A 22268-nucleotide genomic window follows, 5' to 3' on the forward strand; every position below is an offset into this window, starting at 1 on the left:
CCCCGGGAGTACCCGCGCGCAGCGGGAGGCTGGCCGGCTTCACACCAGCAGCTCGCTGCGCTTTACCCTGGGCAGAGCACGGCTCCGACCCGCGTCCCTGTGTTCATCCTGAAGCCGCAGTCACACTCGCACTCCGCAATTACTAAGCCGCGAAATGTCTGCAGAGGCAGCGCAGCGGCGGCTGTCGGCAGCGGCGCTCGGAACACCTTATTCACAGCCCCCGCCGAGGTTTCTGTTATTCCCCCTCGCAGAGCGCAAGCAGCGATGCCCACGCGGGCAGGGCCGAGGCCCGGGAGCAGCAGGGCGGTGCCGGCTCCCGACGCGGTGTTGGCGGCGCAGGAGCGCCCCCGCGCGGGGCGGGCACTCCCCCCGGGACTGCAGCTCCCGGCAGGCAGCGCGGGGCGCCCCCGGCGCCGGAAGCGCCGAGTGGGGCGGGGCGTGGGACCGTCCGGGGCAGCGGGGCTATGGCGGGCCGCGGGGCGGGCTCCTCGGAGCACCTGGAGCGGCTTCATGAGATCTTCCGCGGGCTGCACGGAGACCTGAGGGGCGTCCCCGAGCGGCTGCGGGGCAGCGCGGCCGGTGAGGCGGGGAGGGGGGGGCGGCCGTCCCACGGGGCCGGGGCGAGGGCACGGGCGGGGCTGCCCAGGGAGCGGGGCTCGGCCGCTCCCTTGACACGGCCGCCCCGGTCCCTGTCGCCGGGGCCGCCGTCCCTCCGACCGGGGCGGCCTCACCCGCTGCGGGGCCGTGTCGGGGTCATTCGGGTGCTGCTCGTCAGACAGACATGTCTGTGTAACCGGGGGGGGCAAAGTCCCTGCGAGACACCCTGTGTGCGGGGAGATTTGCAATTGCAGGGGTTCGGGACTTCGCTTTGGGTACCACTTGCTTGGAGGGGGCGGGTGACCGTGCCAGGTCTGGCCTCGCCGTGTGGTGTTTTCAGCTGCTGCCGTGTCCTGGTGGCTTTGCAGGTGTGTGGCTTTTACTGCCCTGGAGCAGCTCCTCTGGGCTGGCAAATTTCAACCCCAGAGCCAAGCGCAGCCGTGCTGGGCTCAAAGCATCACCTCTGAGGAGGTGGTGTTATTTGGATGTTGTTTTGTGCTGTTTCTAGTTGAACTGGAGTGGTTTAACCTGGAGAAGAGGAGGCTCAGGCATAACCTTCTCACTCTCTGAAACTATCTGAAAGGAGGCTGTGGCCAGGTGGGGGTTGGTCTCTTCCACCAGGTAACAAGCGGCAGGACAAGAGGACCTGGCCTCAAGCTGTGCCAGGGGAGATTCAGGTTGGACATCAGGAATATTTTCTTCACAGAAAGGGCGATTACGTATTGGAATGGACTGCCCAGGGAGGTGGTGGAGTCACTGTTCTTGGAGGTGTTTAAGGAAAGACTGGATGTGGCACTGGATCTAGTTGCCATGATGGTGTTCACTCATAGGTTGGACTCAGTGATCTCAGAGGTCTTTTCCAATGTAATTGGTTCTGAAACAACTGCAGTGCCCTTGGGGTTTTGGTTTTGGAGCTTTTTCCTTTGTGTGTGTGTGTGTTGGGCTCCTATTTAAAAGCTCATTGACAGAATTAAAATTAGTTTTTACTATCACAAGTGCCCACAAGCATCTGTAGAGGATTTCTTTACTGAAGAAGGTTTAAGTTTTAAATTACTCTTTTAAAAGTCTGGTTTGTGCACTTCCTATCCACAAAATAGAAAAAAATCTATGTATCTAGCCACTCAAAATGGTATTGGAAGCACAACCTGATTTTATGGGTACTCTTTATATCACACCAGGGGCAGAATACTTCTCTGTAAGGCTTTGTGCTTCTGATTTAGTTCTTGATATTTGCAGTGTTCTGAGAACCGAAAAGGGAAGTGATCTGACAAGGGGAGTTTTACCAGTGTGACTGAATGCCTCTGGTTAAACTCTTCTTATGAGAAACATGATACATGGCTGTCATGAGCTGCTGTAGCTCAGCTCAGGTTTTGTACCCCAGCAATGGGTAGGGGCTGTCATCCATGCTCTGCTCTCTCATCTCATTCTCCCACAATTGATGAATTTTGTGTAAAATCATAAAAATGGTTATCCAGAATATACCAGGCTGTGCTAGATAACACAGGCTATGAAAAGCTTAATATCCTGTTTCTTACCTGGCTTCCTATGTAATGAGTTAAATTCAGGGTCACAGTCCTTGTCATCAGCATTTCCAGAAAGTTTGGTGCAAGAAAGGTGTTCAAACCTGCAAATAATTTCAAAACTGACTTAATTTCACCAGGATAAAAAGCATAAGAGAAGAAATACCCTTTCTGGTAGAAATCCGTATTTCCCTGTAGAACAGGGAATGGTCAGTTTCTTGGTGAAATAAAACTTTGTCTCCTTGGAACTGGGGTAGTCTTGAGCAATGAGTTCTGAGCCATTGGCTTAAGTGCAGTATTTACAGGCAACAGATTTTGTAATGCTTTTTTTGTAATTTTTTTTCCCCAACAGAACTTTTAGACATGCTAAGGAATTTTACTATGACTGTTCTGCTCTTTAAATTTGTTCCTGCAAAAATCCTGATAATGTTTTTTGAAAGTGTTTCTAGGAGAGTTTAAGATAAATCAGGAATTTGTCTGTCTGGTGTAGACATTCCACTCTCCTAATGTGTTTAGTTTGCTTCTTTTACTTATGGGAAGGGAAGTATATATTTATTTTTTGAGTTATCTGATCCTGAAATATTCAGGAGATGATAAAAGGTAGCTTGGAATACTCTTTTAAGATGATTGACACAGTCTAAAACTTGAGGGAAGACAGAATCTGTAGTCCTTGGGATGTCTTTGAGGACCAAAGGTTTGGAATTGCTGTTTCGCCCTATATAAACAAGATGACAAATTCCTAACTCTAGAAACACTTTTTTTTTTCTTCTAAATTTGTAAGAAGCATTTTGAACAGCCTGAATCATTTCAAATACAGATATTTTCCTCTAAATTATTTCGGTTCGCTGTACTTTACAGCTGAATCTGTTTCTAACTGATTGGAAATAAATCAGGTGAATGCCGATGAGCATGTGGGTAGCACTGCTGTGGAGTGGGTACTTCTGCTGCATCTGTCTGTGCACTTTGAGTCACAGTTCAATCCAGAGGGATGAGAACTGAACTGTTCAGTGTGTTCCAGCATTTCTGTGCACTGGACAGATCCAGCAGAATGCTTTCAAGCTACATTGCCAGATTTCTTGTTGGCTTATAAACAAAAAAGTTTCGAGCTGTTGCTGCTTGGCTTACCTAAACCGCTCGGTGATGCTATCCCTTTTGGAAGCTGGCATTTCTTTGGCTGCATGTTTATAAGTGCAACATCCTCTTGGTCCGCGCGGGGGACACGAAGCAAGGAAGTGCCGCTTTTCCAGTTCTGCGCCGGGTTTCCGCGAGTTTGAGGCAGCAGTGGGTTTAAGAGGGCACTGCTTAAATTGGATTAGTGAAATGACCTATATGAAACAAACTATGGACTTTTGAAGGCTGTTTGTCTGCACTCCATGATTTCGCTTGCAACCCAGCTACACAAACAAGGGCATCAGCGCAATTGCATATGGAAGAAGTTGAGGAGAGTGTATTTAGGAACCTTATAAGTCAGCATTTCCTCCTGAATAAACTGGGATGTGAAACTGTATTTCCTGATACCAGTTGATGTCCTGATGTAGCTTAGTCTATAATAATTCCTTGTGGTAAGTGAGAACATAACTTCTGCTTAGATGATCGTTTTTAATTCTGTCTTAAGTTCTCTACAGTTCAAATTCTGGGGCTTAGTATGAATTTGAACTGAGAAGGAAAGCCTACAGCTGAGGCGTGTTGTGTATGTGAGAGGAGCTATATAACCATGTTCTGATCACTTCAAATTTTTTCCTATTTTCTGTTGAGAGCTCAGTGGTTTAAAAACTCCTTGTTTTGCAGAGGACTGTGTTTACCAAAAGGTATTATCAAATAAGTTTTTTTACCACAATGAAGTTTTTGTAATGTTGTATTTAATTTTGCCTTTAATCAAATTAGAGGAGTTTTACCAAGATGACAGTCTACGTGTTTTACTACCCAAAATTGTACTTAAGACTTGATTATACTCTTCTGAGAGAGATGAATTAAGCTAGGTGGATATTTGTCAGACTCCTGATAAAATTTGGTTTCATTTGCAGTACTCTACAAGAGCGCTCTGGTGTTCGTCTTCAATTTTTTTGCAAAAGCTTACATAACTTGTTTTGTCTCCATTGAGATAGGGGAATTTTCAGATTTATACTTTCATTGATCATGGATGCTCGAGAGATATGGTAGATTTTTAACACATGAAAAATACAGATCTTAAGGTTTTGTTTAAAAATAGAGTAACAGCAGTGAAACCCATTCTTTGGTCTCCAAAGCCCTAGGCACATGGATCTTAGTAAATGACTGTCTCAAACAACTAAAATGTATAGTTTTGTTGGCTGATCCAAATAACTAATGTCATTCCAGAAGAGGGAGACCTTTGGCCTTTAATCCATGAACCTGAGGTGGCGATATCTTGATGGCATCTTTTATCTCAGAGAACTCTAGAATGCTTACCACATGTACTTAGGTACCTTATGACCGTGAGAATGCAGAGCACTGGATCTGCCAGGAACTTCAGGGCACACTTGGAAATGTAGATTGACTTGATGTTCTGTTCAAATCCAAATTATAGTTTCAGCCTTCAGTAATCTTGTCAAATACTTGCAAAAAATAATAAATATTTATGAGCTGTTCACCGATGTGTCCTGGTTGCTATTCTTCCACACCGTTTTTCAACACGCAATTCTGTCAGTGGACATTGGGGGCAGTAGGTCAGAAAAATATTTCAAGTTTGGAAAATTACTTCTTTTGTCTACCAGAGGTAGTGGCCAGCATTTGGAAGAGTGTTTTCTGCTCTCTTGCCCCACTCCCTTTTGAAAAGTTGTCATAAGAATAGGCTGTTCCTGTTTGAGTTAAATTTTGACTTGATGTCTCTGTAATCAGCCAGCTGTAGCAGCTTCCTTGTTTTCAATGGATTGAGTTGGAGTTCTGTTGTCATTTCTGTGTAGTTTATCTGATATACTGCTTTTTCTTTCACAGAGGAGAAGAAAAAACTGGTTCGAGAATTTGACGATAAACAGCGTGAAGCCAATGAGACAGTAAGTGTAAGGCTGGGCTTCCAACCTTCCTGACAGTGGAAATACTATGACCTTAAAAGGACAGTGCATCCAAATGTTAATTTTTTTGGGTTCTATTCTGGCAGGCAGATGTTTTATTTTTTTAATGTTTGATTAATTGCTCTGATAGGTGTGTCTGTGTTCATCAAGACTGTCGTATGTAACTATATAGATGCATAAATATAACAAATATTCTTATGTGCATTTTGAGGGGTTTTTGAGTGCTTGGTTTTGATAGCAAAGGAGAATGATGGAGGTGCAGTTAAAGTTGCTAGAGATTGTAGGGCAAGCATGTAGAGAATCTGCTGCTTGGGGTTTTTTTCCCCCTAATGTTGGTTTTAGCCCATCTGATCTTTCTAAACTAGTCTGATAGTTAAGTATCAGGGACCTTGAATATTTGAAACCTCTATTGTATATGCTTGCTGGACAGCAGGCGATGTGGAACAGCACCAAAGCAACCATGTGACTTGTCTTTTTAAGCCAGACATTATGGATTAAGCTTTCTTTTCATATTCAAGTACTATTTGTTAGGTTGTTTTTGAGTCACAGCTGAACATGATGCTTTATTCCCCTGACTTCTGGGGTTTATTGACGGGTATCTGTGTAGGTGATGTATGAGTCGTGGAGCTCATACTGTGAGAGAGCTCATGTTGGCATACAGCTTTAAGCACTGGGAATTTTTTTATAGCTGTCACTAGAAGTTGATGTGAGAATTCATGCATCCAAAATCTCAGGGCTTGGAAATCCTAGCTCCAGTTGCCAAGCTTGGATGTTCCGAGTGTGAATTCAGTGGCATGGCTACCTGTGCAATGGATCCAGATGAGGAGAAGGCTGAGGTACTCAACAGCTTGTTTACCCCAGTCTTCAATGGCAGCCTCGTCTTCCCACACCTCTCGAGTGAGTGGACTGCAAGATGAGGATTGGGGGAGCAAAGTCCTTCCTTTAGGGCATGACCAGGTTCATGACCACCTAAGAAACCTGAGTCTGTGGGACCTGATGAGATGCATCCTAGAGTCCTGAGGGAATTGGCTGATGTGCTAAGCCACTCTCCATGCATTTGAAAAAGTCATGGCAGTCAGGGGAAGTGCCAGGTGACTGGAAAAGGGGAAACATTGCACCCATCTTTAAAAAGTAGAAAGGAGGGAACTGCTGACCTATCATCCTCACCTCTGTGTCTGGGAAGGTCATGGAACAGATCTTCCTAGAAGTTATGCTAAAGCACATGGAGGACAGGGAGATGATTTGAAACAGCCAGTACAGCTTCACCAAGGGTAAGTCCTGCCTGACCAACCTACTGGTCTTCTTATGAGCAGTGATCCCCTCAGTGGACAAGGGAAGGGCTACAGATGTCATTTGTCTGGACTTCTGTAAAGCCTTTGACATGGTCCCCCACAACATCCTTCTCTCTAAATTGGAGAAAAATGGATTTGATGGGTAGACTACAGGTGGATAAGGAATTGGTTGGATGGTCATATTCAGAGGGTAGTGGTCAACGGCTCAGAGTACCAATGGACATCAGGGACAAGTAGTGTCCCTCAGGGGTCCATATTGGGACCAGTCTTCATCAAAGACATAGACAGTGGGATCAAGTGCACCCTCAGCAGATTTGCAAACACCAAGATGAGTGGTGCACTTGACACACCTGAAGGACAGGATGCCATCCAGAGGGACCTGGACAAACTTGAGAAGTGGGCCTGTGGGAATCTCATGAGGTTTAATAAGACCACGTGGAAGGTGCTGCCCCTGGGTCGGAGCAACCCCTGGTATCAGTACAGGCTGGGAGATGAACAGATGGAGAGCAGCCCTGCCAAAAAGGACTTGGGGGTGCTGGTGGATGAGAGGCTGGACATGAGCTGACAATGTGCACTTGCAGCCCAGAAAGTGAGTTGTATCCCGGGCTGCATCAAAAGCAGTGTGGCCAGCAGGGCAAGGGAGGGGATTCTCCCCCTCCACTCTACCCTTGTGAGACCCCACCTGGAGTTCTGCATCCAGATATGGGGTCCCCAGCACAGGAAGGACATCGACCTGTTGGAATTAGTCCAGAGGAGGGCCATGAAGGTGATTAGAGGGATGGAGCATCTCTGCTATGAGGAAGGACTGAGAGAATTGGGATTGTTCAGCCTGGAGAAGAGGAGGCTCTGGGATGGCCTTATTGCAGCCTTTCAGTACCTAAAGGGGGCTACAAGAGAGCTGGAAAGGGACTTTTTACGAGAGCACGTAGTGATAGGACAAGGGGTAGTGACTTTAAACTGACAGAGAGTAGGTTTAGATTGGATATTAGGAAGAAATTTTTTACTTGGAGGGTAATGAGGCACTGGAACAGGTTGCCCAGAGAAGTGGTGGATGCCCCATCCCTGGAAGTGTTCAAGGCCAGTTTGGATGGGGCTCTGAGCAACATGGTCTAGTGGAAGGTGTCCCTGCCCAGGGCGTAGGATTTGGAACTAAATGATCTTTAAGGTCCCTTCCAACGAAAACCATTCTGTGATTCTATCTGTGTTGCACAGATATGATACAAAGCTGATACCCACTGTATTATGGGCACTGAAGAAATGAGGCTGCACACACCATTATTTGGTTTTCGGGATTCTCTGCAGAGCCCTCTCTGCATTCCCCCTTTATTAACCTCTTTGGGTAAACAGCACCTGGTGTTGCCATTCAGTTAACTAGAATTCCCAGGACTTTTTGCAAACTCAGTGTTTTGATTCACACACTTCTTCTCAGCTCAAAAGCCAAAAGAGTCCCTTTCAGTTCTAATCAACTGAATCCAGGTGCATCTGGCTGAGCTCGATCCCACATTGTATAAATGCTTAAACTCTAAGAAAGTGAGAACTGCAAATTTTGAAGTTTAGAGTGATGTTTCAGGGGAAAAAAATTCAAGCACTTAAGCTTGGCAACTTTTTTTTTCTTGAAGCGTTGCATGTCTGAAAATCCATGTGGGCCGAACAGTGTTGTTGTCCTCGTTGCTAGATAGAGGTATAGGGTTTCAGGTTAATCCCCTTTACCCAGTCCAATAAAAAGATATGAATCCCTTCATCTGATTGTGAGTTTTGAGTATAGCTGCTGCTGAGAATAGATTTGGTGCTTTAAAAAATAAACATACTTTCTTTTGTTAAAGCTGCGTGAAATGGAGGAAGAACTGAAGTATGCTCCCCTGCCTTTCCGCAACCAAATGATGAGCAAAATCCGAGCGTACAGAAGAGACCTGTCCATGTTCCAGAGAGAGATGAGAAGCACAGATTTGGGACTGGGCCATGGAAGCCAAGGCGATATAAAATATGGAATCTTCTCCACAGAAAATGAACAAAGTGTGAGGATTAGATATAAATTTTATTTAACTTTGCTGTGATTGTTTAAAAACAATATTGCAGATGTATTGTTTACAGTTTTTCTACTTTAAACCACTTCTGTGCTTTTATAACTCCCTGTATATCTCTCTGCATGTAACGTAAATATCTCAGGCAGGAGAAAGAACACCTGGAACTCAGAGGAGAGTTTTGCTGTTCTAAAACAAAGATAGGAGTATAATCAAAATGGAACTCCCTGAAAGCCATGCAGTTAGTAACTTGCACAACATTCTGTACTGAAATGCTTCATTTAATCATCCCCTACAGAAGTGAAAACATAAAAGTGATGCTACTGACTGAAAAAAAAAAAGGTTAACTTACCTAGTTTTAGTCTCCAAAACTATCAAAGTGTGAATCATGTATTGTATAGGTTCTTTGGTAAAATTCTCTTTTAAGCAATCTCAGTGTAAGTAATTTTAAGAAAATATAAGAACTCTTGATCCTCTTAGCGCTTTTTTCACTGTGGTTTTGCTGCTACAGTGCAAGAAATATACCAATTTCTTTGTTTACCAGATATGCATAGAGATATCTGAGCTAGTGAGACTGAATCTCCTTGTTATTTTCAAAGTGCTGTGATCTGTACAGAAAGTTCACGGAGGTAGGCTTTTTGTCTGCCCTAGATAAGGAAGGTTTGAGGGAGGCTTTTTCCTTGGTATTTCCTTCTGTGGTAGCTTGGTAAATTTTTGCATTTGATTCCTCTTGACTGAATTCTCTAAAACTTGAGAGCAGGGTGGTAGCTTTCTGAAGCTTAAGAAAGTACTTTATTTTGAGCTACCCTTTGATCCCAAGGTCAGCAAATATTCCTTATCCTCTAGCCCAGGCTACTGGCACGAAAAAGATCTTTGTTACTTAGCAGTCCATCTGTTAGTGCTGTTTGTTTCTAATCCTTTTGACTGTAAACTCTTACTGATCTCCCTGGCAACCAACTGTGAATTCACAAAGAAGCCTGACTTTGAGATATGAATGGAAGGACAAGGTAGCATCTGGAAAGAAAAATACTATTTTCATGTAAATGTTCTTTGATGGAAAAGTAAATTGTTGCAAAGGCAGTTTTTTGTAACTGTTTTATGTCTTTAGAAGCATATCTTTTTTTGAGATTTAACCAGCTTTGGCCATAATCTTACCATGTAGATAAGGCTGTGTCAAAATGAACTGGGTCACATCATTTAACATGAGAAGCATGTACAGCTAATACAAATGAATGGCCTATGGAGTCACATCCTAACTTTTTAATGTCAGAAGCCTAATACTTCTGTCTTTGTGCTTAATAGTTAATCTTACATTATTTTTCAGACTAATCTGCAGTCACAGAGGGTGCTGCTTCTCCAGGGAACAGACAGTCTGAACCGAGCCAGTCAGAGCATTGAGCGCTCGCACCGAATTGCTGCTGAAACAGATCAGATTGGCACCGATATAATCGAAGAACTTGGGGAGCAGCGGGAGCAGCTGGAACGCACCAAGAGCAGAGTAAGCAGGGAAACTGTTGGCATTGCTTTGAAACAACCTGATGGTAGCTTTGGGGGAACTGTATGCCAATAATTACTCTGAGACACTCCCCTAGACATAGTAATCCAATGGGATGTTTCTACAGACCAAATCCAGACTGCCACATTTCTGTGCTGTCCTCATTAAAAGGAAAATAATTACTGTGGAAAGGCCCAAAGCATGGTGGTCAAATGTCTGCTGCTGTGCCTGTACAAGATTAGATATCAGACCTATAAACCTGCTAAAAAAAAAATAGCATTACTGAAAATATTACAGATTAAAAAATTGCTGAGGAGTTGCCCACCACTAGATTACTAGTAAAAGTTTAGATCTAGGAAGCAAATTTAGCAAGTTTTTGTAATTAAATTAAATTTGGTAGAAGTATAATTACTTAATTACTATCGTTCCAATATTTGTAGGGAGGGAGAAAGTGGTGTCAGACAAGATGCCTGTTCTCATCCTTGGTTCAAGACTCTGCTTCTACTATGAAAGCTTCAAAAACTAGTTCACTTGTTTTGTTTACACATATATGCAAAACTGGAAATTTGATTTTTGAAGTAACAAGCTGATGGATATTTCTGTGTGTACAAGGGATCCTGAGTGTAAAGCTTTTAGGTGAGTGACTTGTAGGGGGATGGCTGAGTTTGGCAAGTAAGCACACTCAGCCAAAACAAAAAGCATACCCCTTTTCTTAGAAGTTCTCTCTACTCATTTCAACAAAGCCTGTAGCTTTTTCATCTGTCATTTCAGTCAGAATTTGATTTGTCCTGTTCCCAAATTTGGGTTGGAGAGCAGGAAAGGAAATTTATCCTAAGATTTGTGGGTATAGTTTTTGTCCATTTTCTAATAAAAAATATTACTGTCCTTCAGGGATTTCAGTCTATCAACAGATTGCTCATAGAAGCATGGAATTGTTTAGGTTGGAAAAGATCAAGTCCAGCCATTAACCCAGCACTGCTGTGTTCATCACTAAACTGTGTCTGTGACTTGTATTGTGACCCTTTTAGGCAATGCGTTGCTAAATTGTGTGAACCACACATTTCAGTGAAGCAGACTTTCTTCTTGTTTGTTCTTTCATAGTGAAGACTGGAAATCTACTAAGCTCTGAATGGACTTGGTAGCTTTCTTCCCAGCTTCATCCAGTCTGTCTCAGTGCAAAGTAGCATAGGTGCAGGGCCAGTTTTCCAGTTGAGGGCAATAGTTTAAACCACAGAGGAATTGTGCAGGGCAGGTGTCTGTGATGTAAGACCTAGCTTACCCTTCACTTCCCTAAGTTTGGAAGTGGAATAGCGAAATCTTACCTGGAGACCACACATCATGGATCCTGCCTCTGTCTGTGAGGCAACACCTTTTTTAGTTGGCTATAACCTCACTTAATTACATGCTTCTTAATAGCTGACTGGATATACTAGACAGTTAATTTCTGAGCATTACAAAGTTGAAATGGATCGTCTATTAACAGCTAGAGCTGCTACCCACTGGGTCACTTAGACCTAACAGTGCAACACAGTTCTTTCTTTGCTAGAAATTGAAAGGCATTTCAAAGCAGTTTGATATGCGCTGGGAGGGAACATGTCAGTATAATTTTCTTATATTTCAACTAGAATAACAAAATGAAATTTAATGAAAGGAACTAATTTCTGATATTTCTAGATTAACTAAAAGGGCAGAAAGAAGTCCTAAGTTGCATGTCTTTGTATGTATATCACGAAAAGTATACACAGAAGTCTTACTTCCTCCTTAGAAAAGAGGCAATGATTCCAGATGGTATTGTGTGTAGAAAGCAATGTTGTCTCGGAATTTTGAGAGTATATGGTTATTCTTGGTCCCATTATTAATTGCAACATTTCAACACCAACTGCTTTCAGGTGCGTTTTTATAGAGCTGGTGTATGTTTGTTCAGCTGATTTCTGTCCTGTTCAAGTAACTTCTGTCTCTTCTTAGTTGGTGAATACAAGTGAGAACTTGAGCAAGAGTCGCAAGATTCTACGTTCGATGTCCCGGAGGTGAGTAGCATGGCTGACAGCTGCACGGAGCATTATTGCCTGCTGGTTTTAGAGGGAAAAAAAGTAAGTGTAAGTGTCAGCTGGAACCACAGGGAGGTTTTAGGGAATGTGTAAATATGTGTGCCCACATGCAGATGCTAATTTGTGTTTTCCTCCCTGGTAGTTACTTACAGGCATTTGGACACTACTGAATTATGCTGCTCAGTCAGGATAATGTGAAATCTTTAACCATCCAAACTGTGGTGAGGACACAAGCAAGTTACAGTGAATTGCTAATGGTGACTTTAGGTGCAACTCCTCCTTATTCAGGTTGGAAAAATCGTGCCATAAATCACTGCAGCATTAAGCGAGTTAGATGTCTGATGGCACAGACAAATCTGTTTAGGCCACAGCACTGCCCTAGAGTAGCTAGGCTATCCTATGAGACACTCTGAGTCTCATCATATACTATTTTGATGACTAAAGCCTTGGATGCTTAAGTGGATTTGCAGTTTCTTAACTATATTGTTTAGTTGGCCTTACAAACCAGTTCATGGATTGTACTTCCAGTAGGTACTTATCCCTTAACAAGCTTTCCTTTACAGCCATTGCTGAAGGACGTTAAGATAACTGTATAATTTTCAATAGTAAAAGTACATTATTATTTTGATATTTTAGTTTTATTTCAACCACATAGTTCCAGGGGAATGCACCACAATGAGAGTTTTAGCATTTAAGTGACTTTATGTGACATTAAAGGATTTAGCATCTAAGTGACATTAAAGACTTCAGTTGTTGTTTTCCTCTTTGCTTAATTGAATGAGTAGGCACAGATAGAGCAGTTGTCTATCTTTTGTGGGGCAGGGGAAGAGGGACAGAACTGCTACTGTTGAAATAGAAGATTTAAACAATTTCCAGGAAAACATGAGTAGTAAATTGCTTTTTGTCCCCTTCTGCTTGTTAAGAACTATTTGAAAAGCACTGTGGGGTCTAGCTGAAACAGGGAGCATACTTACAGAAGGTAAGATGGTGATCTAGATCTAGAATGTACTTTCATAAACAAGGGGGGAAGCTATCTTGGATTTTTATTGATTTTTTTTTTAATTATTTTTTAATTCTAGAGTAACCACTAATAAGTTGTTGCTGTCAATTATCATCATCCTGGAACTGGCCATCCTAGGAGGTGTGGTCTACTACAGATTCTTCCGCAACAGATGAATCTTCATGATGGAGATGAACTTTTCCACTGTTGAGGAACAGGATGGGCTGTCTGTTCCCTTTGATTGTCTGAGGATTGAACTGAGTGGTGAGACAGCACATTCACCTGAAACTGTAATGACACTAAAAAGACAGAGAATGGGAGTAAAAGGAAAATGCAGAGACAGACTTGAACTACCGGTAAGATTAATAAGAAGGTAATAAATATTTTATTGTCTCATTTTGTATATACTTAACTAAATGAATAAATTTTGGTATGTAATAAAGTAGCCACCAATCAATGGAAAAGCTAGTTTATTTAAAAATTGAGAAGTTAACAGTATTTGCCAAGTGTTGACAATCTATCCACTGAAGTGCCTCAGCCGAGCTCTGCAATGTCCAATATACCCACTGCTTTGGGTTCTTAAATCCTCACTTGCTCTTCACTGTCAGATTCATCTGGAGAACTGGGTGTTGGGAGTCCATCAAAAGCGGTGTGTGCTCCTTCTCTTGTCTGCCCAAAGCACGATGCTATCACATCAACTGCAAGACTAGCAGTTGCATTCACTGCTTCTTGAGAAGCTCCAAGCAATGGATTGACTTCAACCATGTCTACAGCTGAAAGCATTCCTGTGAAGGTGATTCACAGCTTTGTTACTCTGACAAAGGGTACAACATCCTGCAAGGTCTCCTTAGTAGCCTTTTATTCATTGCAGCAAGTCTGGTATTTGGGCTTGTGACCTACTCTACCCATTGGACAAGTAAGATTGGCTCTCAAGTGAGGGATGAGGTTATTGTTCTCAGATGCCAGTTTGTGTTTTTAACTTCACCACTACCTCATCCATTCATGCTTTTAGCATTCAGAAACTTAAGTTTGATGTTCCATACACATTTATGAGAGGAATGTTTTTTAATTTGTTTTCTCCCAGTCCAAAAATGAGGGGATATAAAAAAGATCTCACCTAGTATTCTTTTGCCATCCTATTCATGATTCTATTGACTCTAGTGTCTGGTTGTGATTTTTATTTCCTTCTTTTACTACAAATAACATTGTTTAATCACATTAAATAAAATCTCCATGGCATAAGATGAAAAGTCCTCATATATCGAGTCAGCTGCAGTATATTTTGTGAAAGCTTGATTTGTTAGCCTTGAATCCTAGAATGGGACTTCAGACTGTTTAAAATTGTTCACACCCATTTTTTTATTCTGGATCCCCATTTTTACATCTTACCTCATGTCTTTAGGATTAGGGGAGAGTATTACATATTTCTGACATTAGTTGTTAATATATTGTGTATTTTATTTCCTTTTTGTAAGTTGAAGTTGTTGATGGTTAAGCTGCTTCCAACACCAAGGGTATTGCCCAACCATAGGACTGCTTTTACCCTTACTAAAGGCTGAATTGACTTTACAGGCACCTTTGCTTTGACTACATTTATCTTATGTAGTTATGCAGGAAAAACAACCACTATGAGCTCTATGTATCTTGTCCTGTCCTTGCTTAGCCCCATACTGCTGGTCAGCTCCTACCTGTGTTGTGTATTTCCTCTGTGATGTACATGCCTTCTCTGTAAGTTAATCCACCTAGAACAGGAGTCCCCGTTGCTGGAGCCAGTGAGGGATCAAAAGCATCAATGTCAAAACTCAGGTGAATTGGTCTCTGTCTCCTGAGACAGAATAAAACAAGAAAAGTAATCTCAGAACCTTAACTTTTTCTACATGCATTTTGCTACAGTCCAGGCTGATCAGCAAAGTGGCATTGAGCTCAGTGATGCTAAAGGCTTCCCCTATGCCCTATACCATGTCTCATATACATTTAGAAGGATTCTTTTTTTTAAATATCTTTGGACTCTGAAACATCTCTTAGTTCAGTACACATGGGGAAAACAGAAATTCGTCTTTCTAGTTTGACTGAGCATCTGCTCAGGTGTGATTTGGTTGAAGATAAGTACTTTAGTTCTAACCACTTTATCTGATATTTGTCTCCTTAGTTGGAAAAATGTAGAGAAATGTATGATACAATCCAGCCTTTTCTCCTTTTGTACAGAAAGCCAGGGTGAAAGGCTGAACCACTGATGTGCATGGCATCTAGGATGGAGGAAGCACCAAGCTTGAGGATTTCACTAACAGCTCAGCAAGATGAGCATTTTTCAGGTCCATAGTTGAAGACTGCCTCCAAACCATACCATGTAGCCTAGTTGATGAAGAAATAAAGGATAATTTCTAACCTAAAATGTTAGTTACTTACTATATCAAGTCTGCCAACTGATGACAGCTTAATAAATTGGACACTGCTTGTCACGAGTTATGTAAGTGGTAGACTGTGTCCTTCCAACTTACTGCAGATGCTCAGTAGGGAGAAGCATCTGGATTAGCATCTTTTTTACTTGGCACAGCTGCAGCTAGGAAGGGTGAGCACACCTTTAGAAAACAACAGCATGCAGCACAGGTCCTAACCTGTGGTGAGAGGTTACCCTAACTCTGACCCTCTCCCTGTTCCTAGACTATCATGATACGCTCCCTGACTGGGTTCCCCAAATTTGAACAAGGTTAGCAAAGACAGCAGTAGTGAACTGCAGTAAGGGAGTGGTTACAGTGAACTTTACCAGCTGCACTGAAAGTAGCAGCCACCACCAGGACAGCATAGGTGAACACAGTCTAAGGAGGACACCTTTAAATGCTTCCACCTCACAACTAACAGCTGAATTCAAGTTACTGTCAAGTTGCTATATTATTTTTTAAAGTGTAATGGGTATCCTGTACTCTGAGTTGATTCAAACATCAAACTGCAGACAAATGCAGAATTCCTTAAAAAACAGAACCAAAATGTATATAACAGAGCCCCAACTGTACTCACTAATGTAACCTGTCTCATAGCTTTTTGTCAAACACTGCAAAATGGTTGCAGTTCAAGATGTGGAAGTCGAGGACTAAAGACTGCAATTTACTGGACATTGTCACAGTTCTGTACAGCTGCCTGACATCAAGTGACCTTCACTTAAATAACTTTCAGGAAAGTAGATATTTAACAAGAGTAGTTTAAATCAGATAATAGTTTGTTACCTGCCCATCAGTTGTTCAAATGTTCTTTCCATAACTTTCCGAATTCCAAGGCGATCAATATCCCTCATGGAAAAATACTGGATGTCATACTTCTTCAAAATATAGCTGTTAAAATATTTTTTTAAAAACAATTGTTATCAGTCTAAGCTTAAATCTAGCAATGCTTGCGAACATGACTTCAAGCTCATGATTTCAGCCTTTACAAAAAACCCTTTAATCTAAACCAACTTACTATTCAGCAGGATCCACATCCCTCAAACCAATGTACACAATATCAGATGCTGAAAGACAGGGCTTTACCCAGGAAAAGCCAGGAAGTTGTGGTACCTGAAAGCAATGGTTTGGTATTACGTTAGTTTAATGACATATACAACAAAACTGTATTTAATGCTTCCCTCAGAACTTGGTATTTATTTATAACATCCTTTCTCTGTCTAAACAGAGAAACTTGAGAGTGGCATCCTGATGTAATCAGTCCTTACTTTCAACTCAGGTAAAGTGGTACAACTTTACCTGAGTTGAATATTAATGAATGAAGTTTTTAACTCTTCTACGTTCTCCAATTTGAAGAGGAGGAGGAATAAAAAGCCCAAATCCACAAGCAGTAAGTAATTATCATCAGTGAGTGTAAGGGGGAATGATAAGAAACTAGATACCCAGATGCAGATCACTTACCCAGTGCATTTAATGGCAGTGATACGTAACTTACCCAGTATATCAGGCTTAAATGGAAAAATGAAAACCAAGGCACCTGTATGTTTTTAGGAGAACCACCAAAGTCATGGAAACTTTGTTCCAAAACCAGTATTAAGAATGGACAAATTCAAAGTAGGAAGTTAAAAACAAAAAAGATTAAAAAAAAAGAGCAGGACAAGATGTTGGGCCTCCACAGTGGGCTACATCATACTGGTTTTAATACAGAACTGAAGAGAGCAGATCTAGGACAGCAACTGTAAGATTACGAGATCACAATTTTTCAGCTTTGGTAATTAAGTAGTCATGTTATGCAATATAGAAATCATTCAGTTAGTAATATCTACTAAGTTTAGGAGTGCTTTAAATTAACTCATGTTTCTCTTCTCTCAGCTCTGAAAATGGCTACAGCCAACACAGCTGTCACACAGCAAGGCGGCTTTGTTTCCCTCTTATACTTCTCAATTACTAATTTTATTCTAGTTACAATATTGGATTTGTTTTTGAAGGCTAACCCACACATAGCTATATTTAGTTACATTGGGATTAAACTGGCACAGATTATGAAAGTATTTGTTACTCTGGGGCAATGAATTCAGAAGAAGGATAAATGGAGACCACTGTGAAAAATAATTCAGGTTTCCAAAATGAACAACCGCAAAACCCATCACCACAACATAAACTGAGCATAGTATTGATAATATTGTCAGATACTCTCTAGTATCAATGATTCAGCAGATTTAATAATGCCAATTTTAAGTACACCTCTTTGTCTGTACAGAAATAAAACTGCCTTAACTGCCTTTGGCAGGCTGTGTTTTTGCTTTGTTGAAGTAGAAAAGGAGTTGCTGATAGTAAAACCAAAGGTGCAGGCATTTTCACGGTAAGGTATTAATAGCAGTTTGTGAGTTTGAATGGTTCCAGGAGCCCTGAAGCAGTAAGGAAAGGAGGACAGTCAATTTTTTTGTCCCATTATTGACTTAGCTGCTCTACTACATGAGAGTGAGAGAGTGAGCCACATGCACTTGTGCACACATATTATGGTTTGCTCCAGAAAGTCAAGGCAAGTATTAGCCAGACAAACTATTGGGCAGACTATTGGCAAATGACTGACCAGAGAAGCTGAGGCACATTCTGCTACCGCTAAACAGTTGTTTAAAAATTTATATTGTTGTGGAAGCTTTGTGTACCAGCAGGATATATGTTGGTTTTCCTTCCTCTAAAGAGGGTAAGAAAACCCCCTGAGTGCACACATGTTTGTGTAGCTGCACACCCAGGTCAAGGGGCTTGTGTCAGATGCTTCTGCACAGCATCCTGACTGCTAGAATTTAGGTGGACTTGTGACACAGAACCAGCACCATGCCTGAGTAGCTTGTCTCTAAGCATAGCCCAATCTTACTCTTTGTTTACTGCTGCCACTGGCAAGAGTCCTGCTCCCCCACTGACCCCAGAAAGCTCATAGTAATCTTTTAGCATGTTGAGGGTCAAGGGGAAATATAAAAAAAATTACTGCTTTTCTGTGTTGCTCAAGAACTGGAGCTCAGCACACCAGAGATCAGTAATGAATACAGAGGAAGCCAATTTCTCCTCCTTCTTCAGCTATCAGAGAACAGTTTTGTTCTCTCACCAAACTGTTCACCTTAGGTGAGCTCTGAAATTCACAAAATTTTCTCTTGCTCTTCCTTTGTCTCCTGCAAAAATCACCCCCTTTAAACTTATGGGCAAGAAACTAGAAATACAGTAATCTTTTATATTAACCTTGTGTTCTGGGAGTATTCCAAAAAGCCCCATTAATTTTGCATTACTTTGGGAATTCCAAATTGTATAGACCACACAAGAATTACTAGAAAGAGGAAAGTATGTAAAAACATCAAGTGACTTGTGGATGGAAATAATTCAAAAGAATTTGCAGGAGAAGAGCAGAAGAGCTTTACCATACAACTGCAGTATTGCCATGCTGAACAGGTACTCACACAGCAGTATCTTTAGTAGCCATAAAGATTTTAAACATGCTTGATCTTGTTTGGAAGAGGCATACTTTCAGCAACACAGCACCCCCAAAATTTATCAGAGAGAAAAGAGAAATCTAACAGTAATAACTAGCAATGCAGAATGCCAGAATAAGGTGGCCAGGTTTTCTGCAGCTCCAGCATCCATTCTCAACATGCAGTTGCTGATCCTGCTCCCACTTTCCAGCCTAAGCTTCAGCAGAAGCAGATTGTTGTATTTAAGTCCCTACTGCAAAGGCCTCGGCTGCCACTGCCACGTCTTCAGTAGATGCTGTAGGTTCCTGAACAGGGCAATACAGCCAAGCCAGAAAGGGTTCACAGGCCACAGGTCAACCTACTGTTAAGCATCTTGACAGCAGCAAAAACAGACCATGCACATTCCATGTGTCCCAGTAAACAGCTCTTTTTGATAATTTTGACCTCTTTCCAAGACTATCTCTTTAAAAGCACACTGTAAGCAGGTACAGCTGTTCTGATTTGTAATATTTGCCAGTGGAGACAAAACCAGGGACTAGATCGTGCAGGAGCCGCCCTTGACAGGCCCCAAGGTTGTCAAAACATGGAGGAGCCAAACTAAGCAAAAGCAGCGTGCCAGATATACAGGAACCAGCTGTCACTGGAGGTGAGCTCAGCACAGCTCTCACAGGCTGGCCTGGGGGGAGGTTCCTGCTCATTTGGTAGCAGTGCTGCTGTTGCCCAGCCTGGGCGACAACCCCACTCATTCTGTAGAAGCAACACCACAGTCAGCTGCTGCATACAGCTGGTGTGAACTCTGGCTCACTGTACAGCCCACAAGGGGGCCAACATACAGGAAAGCTTTTTCTCATTCTTGTTTTTAAGTGTGTGTATCTATATTTACATGTGCGTGTGGCACTTGTGTGTATGTGTGCATGCATGTGCACATGTACACACACAACAATACATGGTTTTTGTTGTGCTCAGATAGAAAAGGTCTCCATTTGCAGCAGGTAAGAAAGTACCTCACACCGGAAATGGTAAAATGTTATGAGGATGCCATACAGGCTAACTGTACAACCAGGATACTTACTTTATCTTGAAGCTCTCTCAAGAGAAATGAGAGAGGTTGTCCATGGAGGCTTCCAGACTGAGTTGTGAGGGGCGTGTTGATATCAGCATGTGCATCCACCCAGATCACTCCAAGGTGTGGGCACTGCTGTGCATGGCCACTGACGGAACCAAGTGCCAAGCTGGAAGTACAGTAGCAAAGTCTTTAGTCACCATTTCTCCTTCAGAACAACTGCAAGGACGATGGAAAGTCTCTGCAACTTCAGTCAGCCATATTGTCATGTTTCCATACATCAGACAGGTGTGACAATTAAGGGCGCATCCCATACAAACTGCATGGCATGCCACTATGATGATTCCAGGAGACTCCCAAGTAACTCTACGGGACTATACTCTTAGTTCTCTCTGCTAAGAGAGAGCTGTTCACTCTCTCTGCTGTCAGCCTTCCCACACTCTTAATTTTCACCTGCTCTAGATCCAAATGATGCTATTCACCCATTTTTCATTCTAGTCATGACACCTCCACCCACAATTCATTCTTATATGCCCTACCTTCTTCAACCAATTCTCAGGCCAAAGGTTAGTGAAAAAGAGGAAAAAGATTCACATGTTATAAGATCTATAACAAAATTGTCTGTGTGTAGGCATTACAAACCTATCCTAAGAGCTGATAGGCAAAAGAGATATGTCACAAAACATTCAACAGTAAAGAAACTAAAGCAGTTGCTATAAAGAAACCTGATGACACAAACTTTCCCAAACAGGAAAATCTCATTTGTATGTCTGCAGATCACTGACCAGTCTAGAACTAAGCAGAATTGTCTTAGAAGGTCAGCTTTTTGTAACTGTCTTCTGTGTTCCACCCTAAAAGCCCATACCCTATGGTATTGCGAGGAAATTACCCCAAATTGTAAGTCCCCTTCATTTTTAATTAAATTCTTGGACTTCAAATGTCAACCTGCAGCATGAACCACTACTTGCTTTTAGTTCAGCTCACCTGTGATCACCTCCTAGAGTCACACATCTGTGTCCAGCAGCTACTGCTCTGCTGACAGCATCAGCCAGTACCTGGCTGGCCAAACCCACCGACCGGGGATACAAAACCAGGTTGTTGTACAGTTCATCGTTGGGAACTTGAGTGAAATCCAAATCTCCAAAGTCATGCACTTGGCATCCTGGGAACACAGCAGCAAAAGGAGAAAGTGAGTTACTTAGGTAAATTCCCAGAAAAATGTTCAAAATGAGAAAATCTGTTGGGAAAGTATGAAAGGAACAACAGGAAGGGAATGGATCCATTTGACTCTTTGCATGCCCTTGCAAACTGGCACAGCTTTCTAGATTAGAAAGCTTAAGACAACATTATCACTTTAGTGATAAGTTAAGCTATGCCAGTCATAGAAAGTCACTTAGAAAAACAGTTTGAGTTTTTTTTAAATTATTTCTTGGTCATTTTTAACTTGAAAAATTACAGTTTGTATTGCCATCTTCCTTCCCATTTAGGTAGTAAACAGCCTGAAATGAGCTCAGCTGCTCAAAGATGCTTAGCACTACACGTTTCACTAACTACATCCAAGTCCTAACAGTTATTTTCCATTTTCAAGGCCCAAAAAAATTCAGGCAATTGTATCACGAAGCTCCATCTTCAGATCAGTGTAAAACAAAGACCCAACCATGCCATCTTTCATTGCACTTTAAAGAATTGGTTAAAACTTTCAAGGCAGGCCACACATAGCAGATTCTAGCAAGTGTGTTTAGAGAAGTATCAAGTGTTCAAGAATTTCTTTCTACTTTACCCTGCCATCCTCCCTGTTCCCATTGTAGGGCAAAAAGACTTGGTTCAGCTTCTGAATAAAAAAAGCCATTAGTTTCCTAGAATCACATCAGGTTCATATACCTTAACATGTGGCTATGGTAGACATAGATGGACAGAATTTTGGGGTCCAAAATTCTGCGATCTTGTCCACTTTTTGTACACATGGTACTTTCATAACTTCCTCTAATTATTTTTATAGAAAAGCCTAATCTCTGTTAAAGACATTAGATGCCTTCAGGTTTTGTTACTATCTTCTTTACTACTATCTACTATTTTGTTACTATCTTAGGGTTCATAAACCTTGTAGCAGTTTCTTTTCTCAGCTTTGTGCGTCCCTCTTCTTTAGGCCCACTGTTTTTATGTGCTTGCAGAGGACAGCTCAAGTTTCCCAGGGTGATAAGGAATGTTTTCAGTCAACTATCCAAAGGCTATCTGATTAAGATACAGTTAATTTCAGAAGTACATACTAATCCAACTCAAACATTAATATCTTCTCTTCCTACT

At 41.9% G+C, this 22268-nt stretch overlaps 2 protein-coding genes across 5 annotated transcripts; one reads left to right on the top strand and one right to left on the bottom strand.

Annotated features, from left to right (window-relative positions):
• The first annotated feature begins 428 nt into the window (after positions 1–428).
• Positions 429–15394, top strand: VTI1B (vesicle transport through interaction with t-SNAREs 1B). Of its 4 annotated transcripts, none has more exons than XR_003527497.1 (7): positions 429–579; positions 5070–5128; positions 8262–8453; positions 9784–9957; positions 11920–11981; positions 13082–13358; positions 15208–15394. XR_003527497.1 is itself a non-coding variant. In XM_027642268.1 (6 exons), the coding sequence occupies exons 1-6, from the start codon at positions 465–467 to the stop codon at positions 13176–13178; spliced, it is 699 nt and encodes a 232-aa protein (XP_027498069.1). In that variant the 5' UTR covers positions 429–464; the 3' UTR covers positions 13179–13459. The 4 variants fall into 4 exon arrangements, 2 of the variants coding, with proteins under 2 accessions (XP_027498069.1, XP_027498070.1); XR_003527498.1 differs by lacking the exon at positions 15208–15394 and adding an exon at positions 12145–12223 and having other exon boundaries at positions 13082–13169; XM_027642268.1 differs by lacking the exon at positions 15208–15394 and having other exon boundaries at positions 13082–13459.
• On the bottom strand, positions 13456–21276 carry ARG2 (arginase 2). The gene is given in 7 exon segments (XM_027642265.1): positions 13456–13787; positions 14691–14827; positions 16224–16328; positions 16456–16550; positions 19974–20133; positions 20949–21193; positions 21196–21276. Coding segments are annotated over 7 exon segments (1014 nt in total). The 5' UTR covers positions 21262–21276; the 3' UTR covers positions 13456–13581.
• Between the last annotated feature and the right edge of the window lie 992 nt (positions 21277–22268).

This window comes from Corapipo altera, unplaced genomic scaffold (genome assembly GCF_003945725.1).
Source record: "Corapipo altera isolate COAL_440 unplaced genomic scaffold, ASM394572v1 23b, whole genome shotgun sequence".
NCBI classification, from domain to species: Eukaryota; Metazoa; Chordata; class Aves; order Passeriformes; family Pipridae; genus Corapipo; species Corapipo altera.

Excerpts from the sequence above, each read along its gene's own strand:
- VTI1B (XM_027642268.1), top strand. The coding sequence starts at position 465 with ATGGCGGGCCGCGGGGCGGGCTCCTCGGAGCACCTGGAGCGGCTTCAT. Across the intron at positions 5,129-8,261 it reads AGCGTGAAGCCAATGAGACA|CTGCGTGAAATGGAGGAAGA; the intron begins GTAAGTGTAAGG and ends CTTTTGTTAAAG. Across the intron at positions 8,454-9,783 it reads CCACAGAAAATGAACAAAGT|ACTAATCTGCAGTCACAGAG; the intron begins GTGAGGATTAGA and ends ATTATTTTTCAG.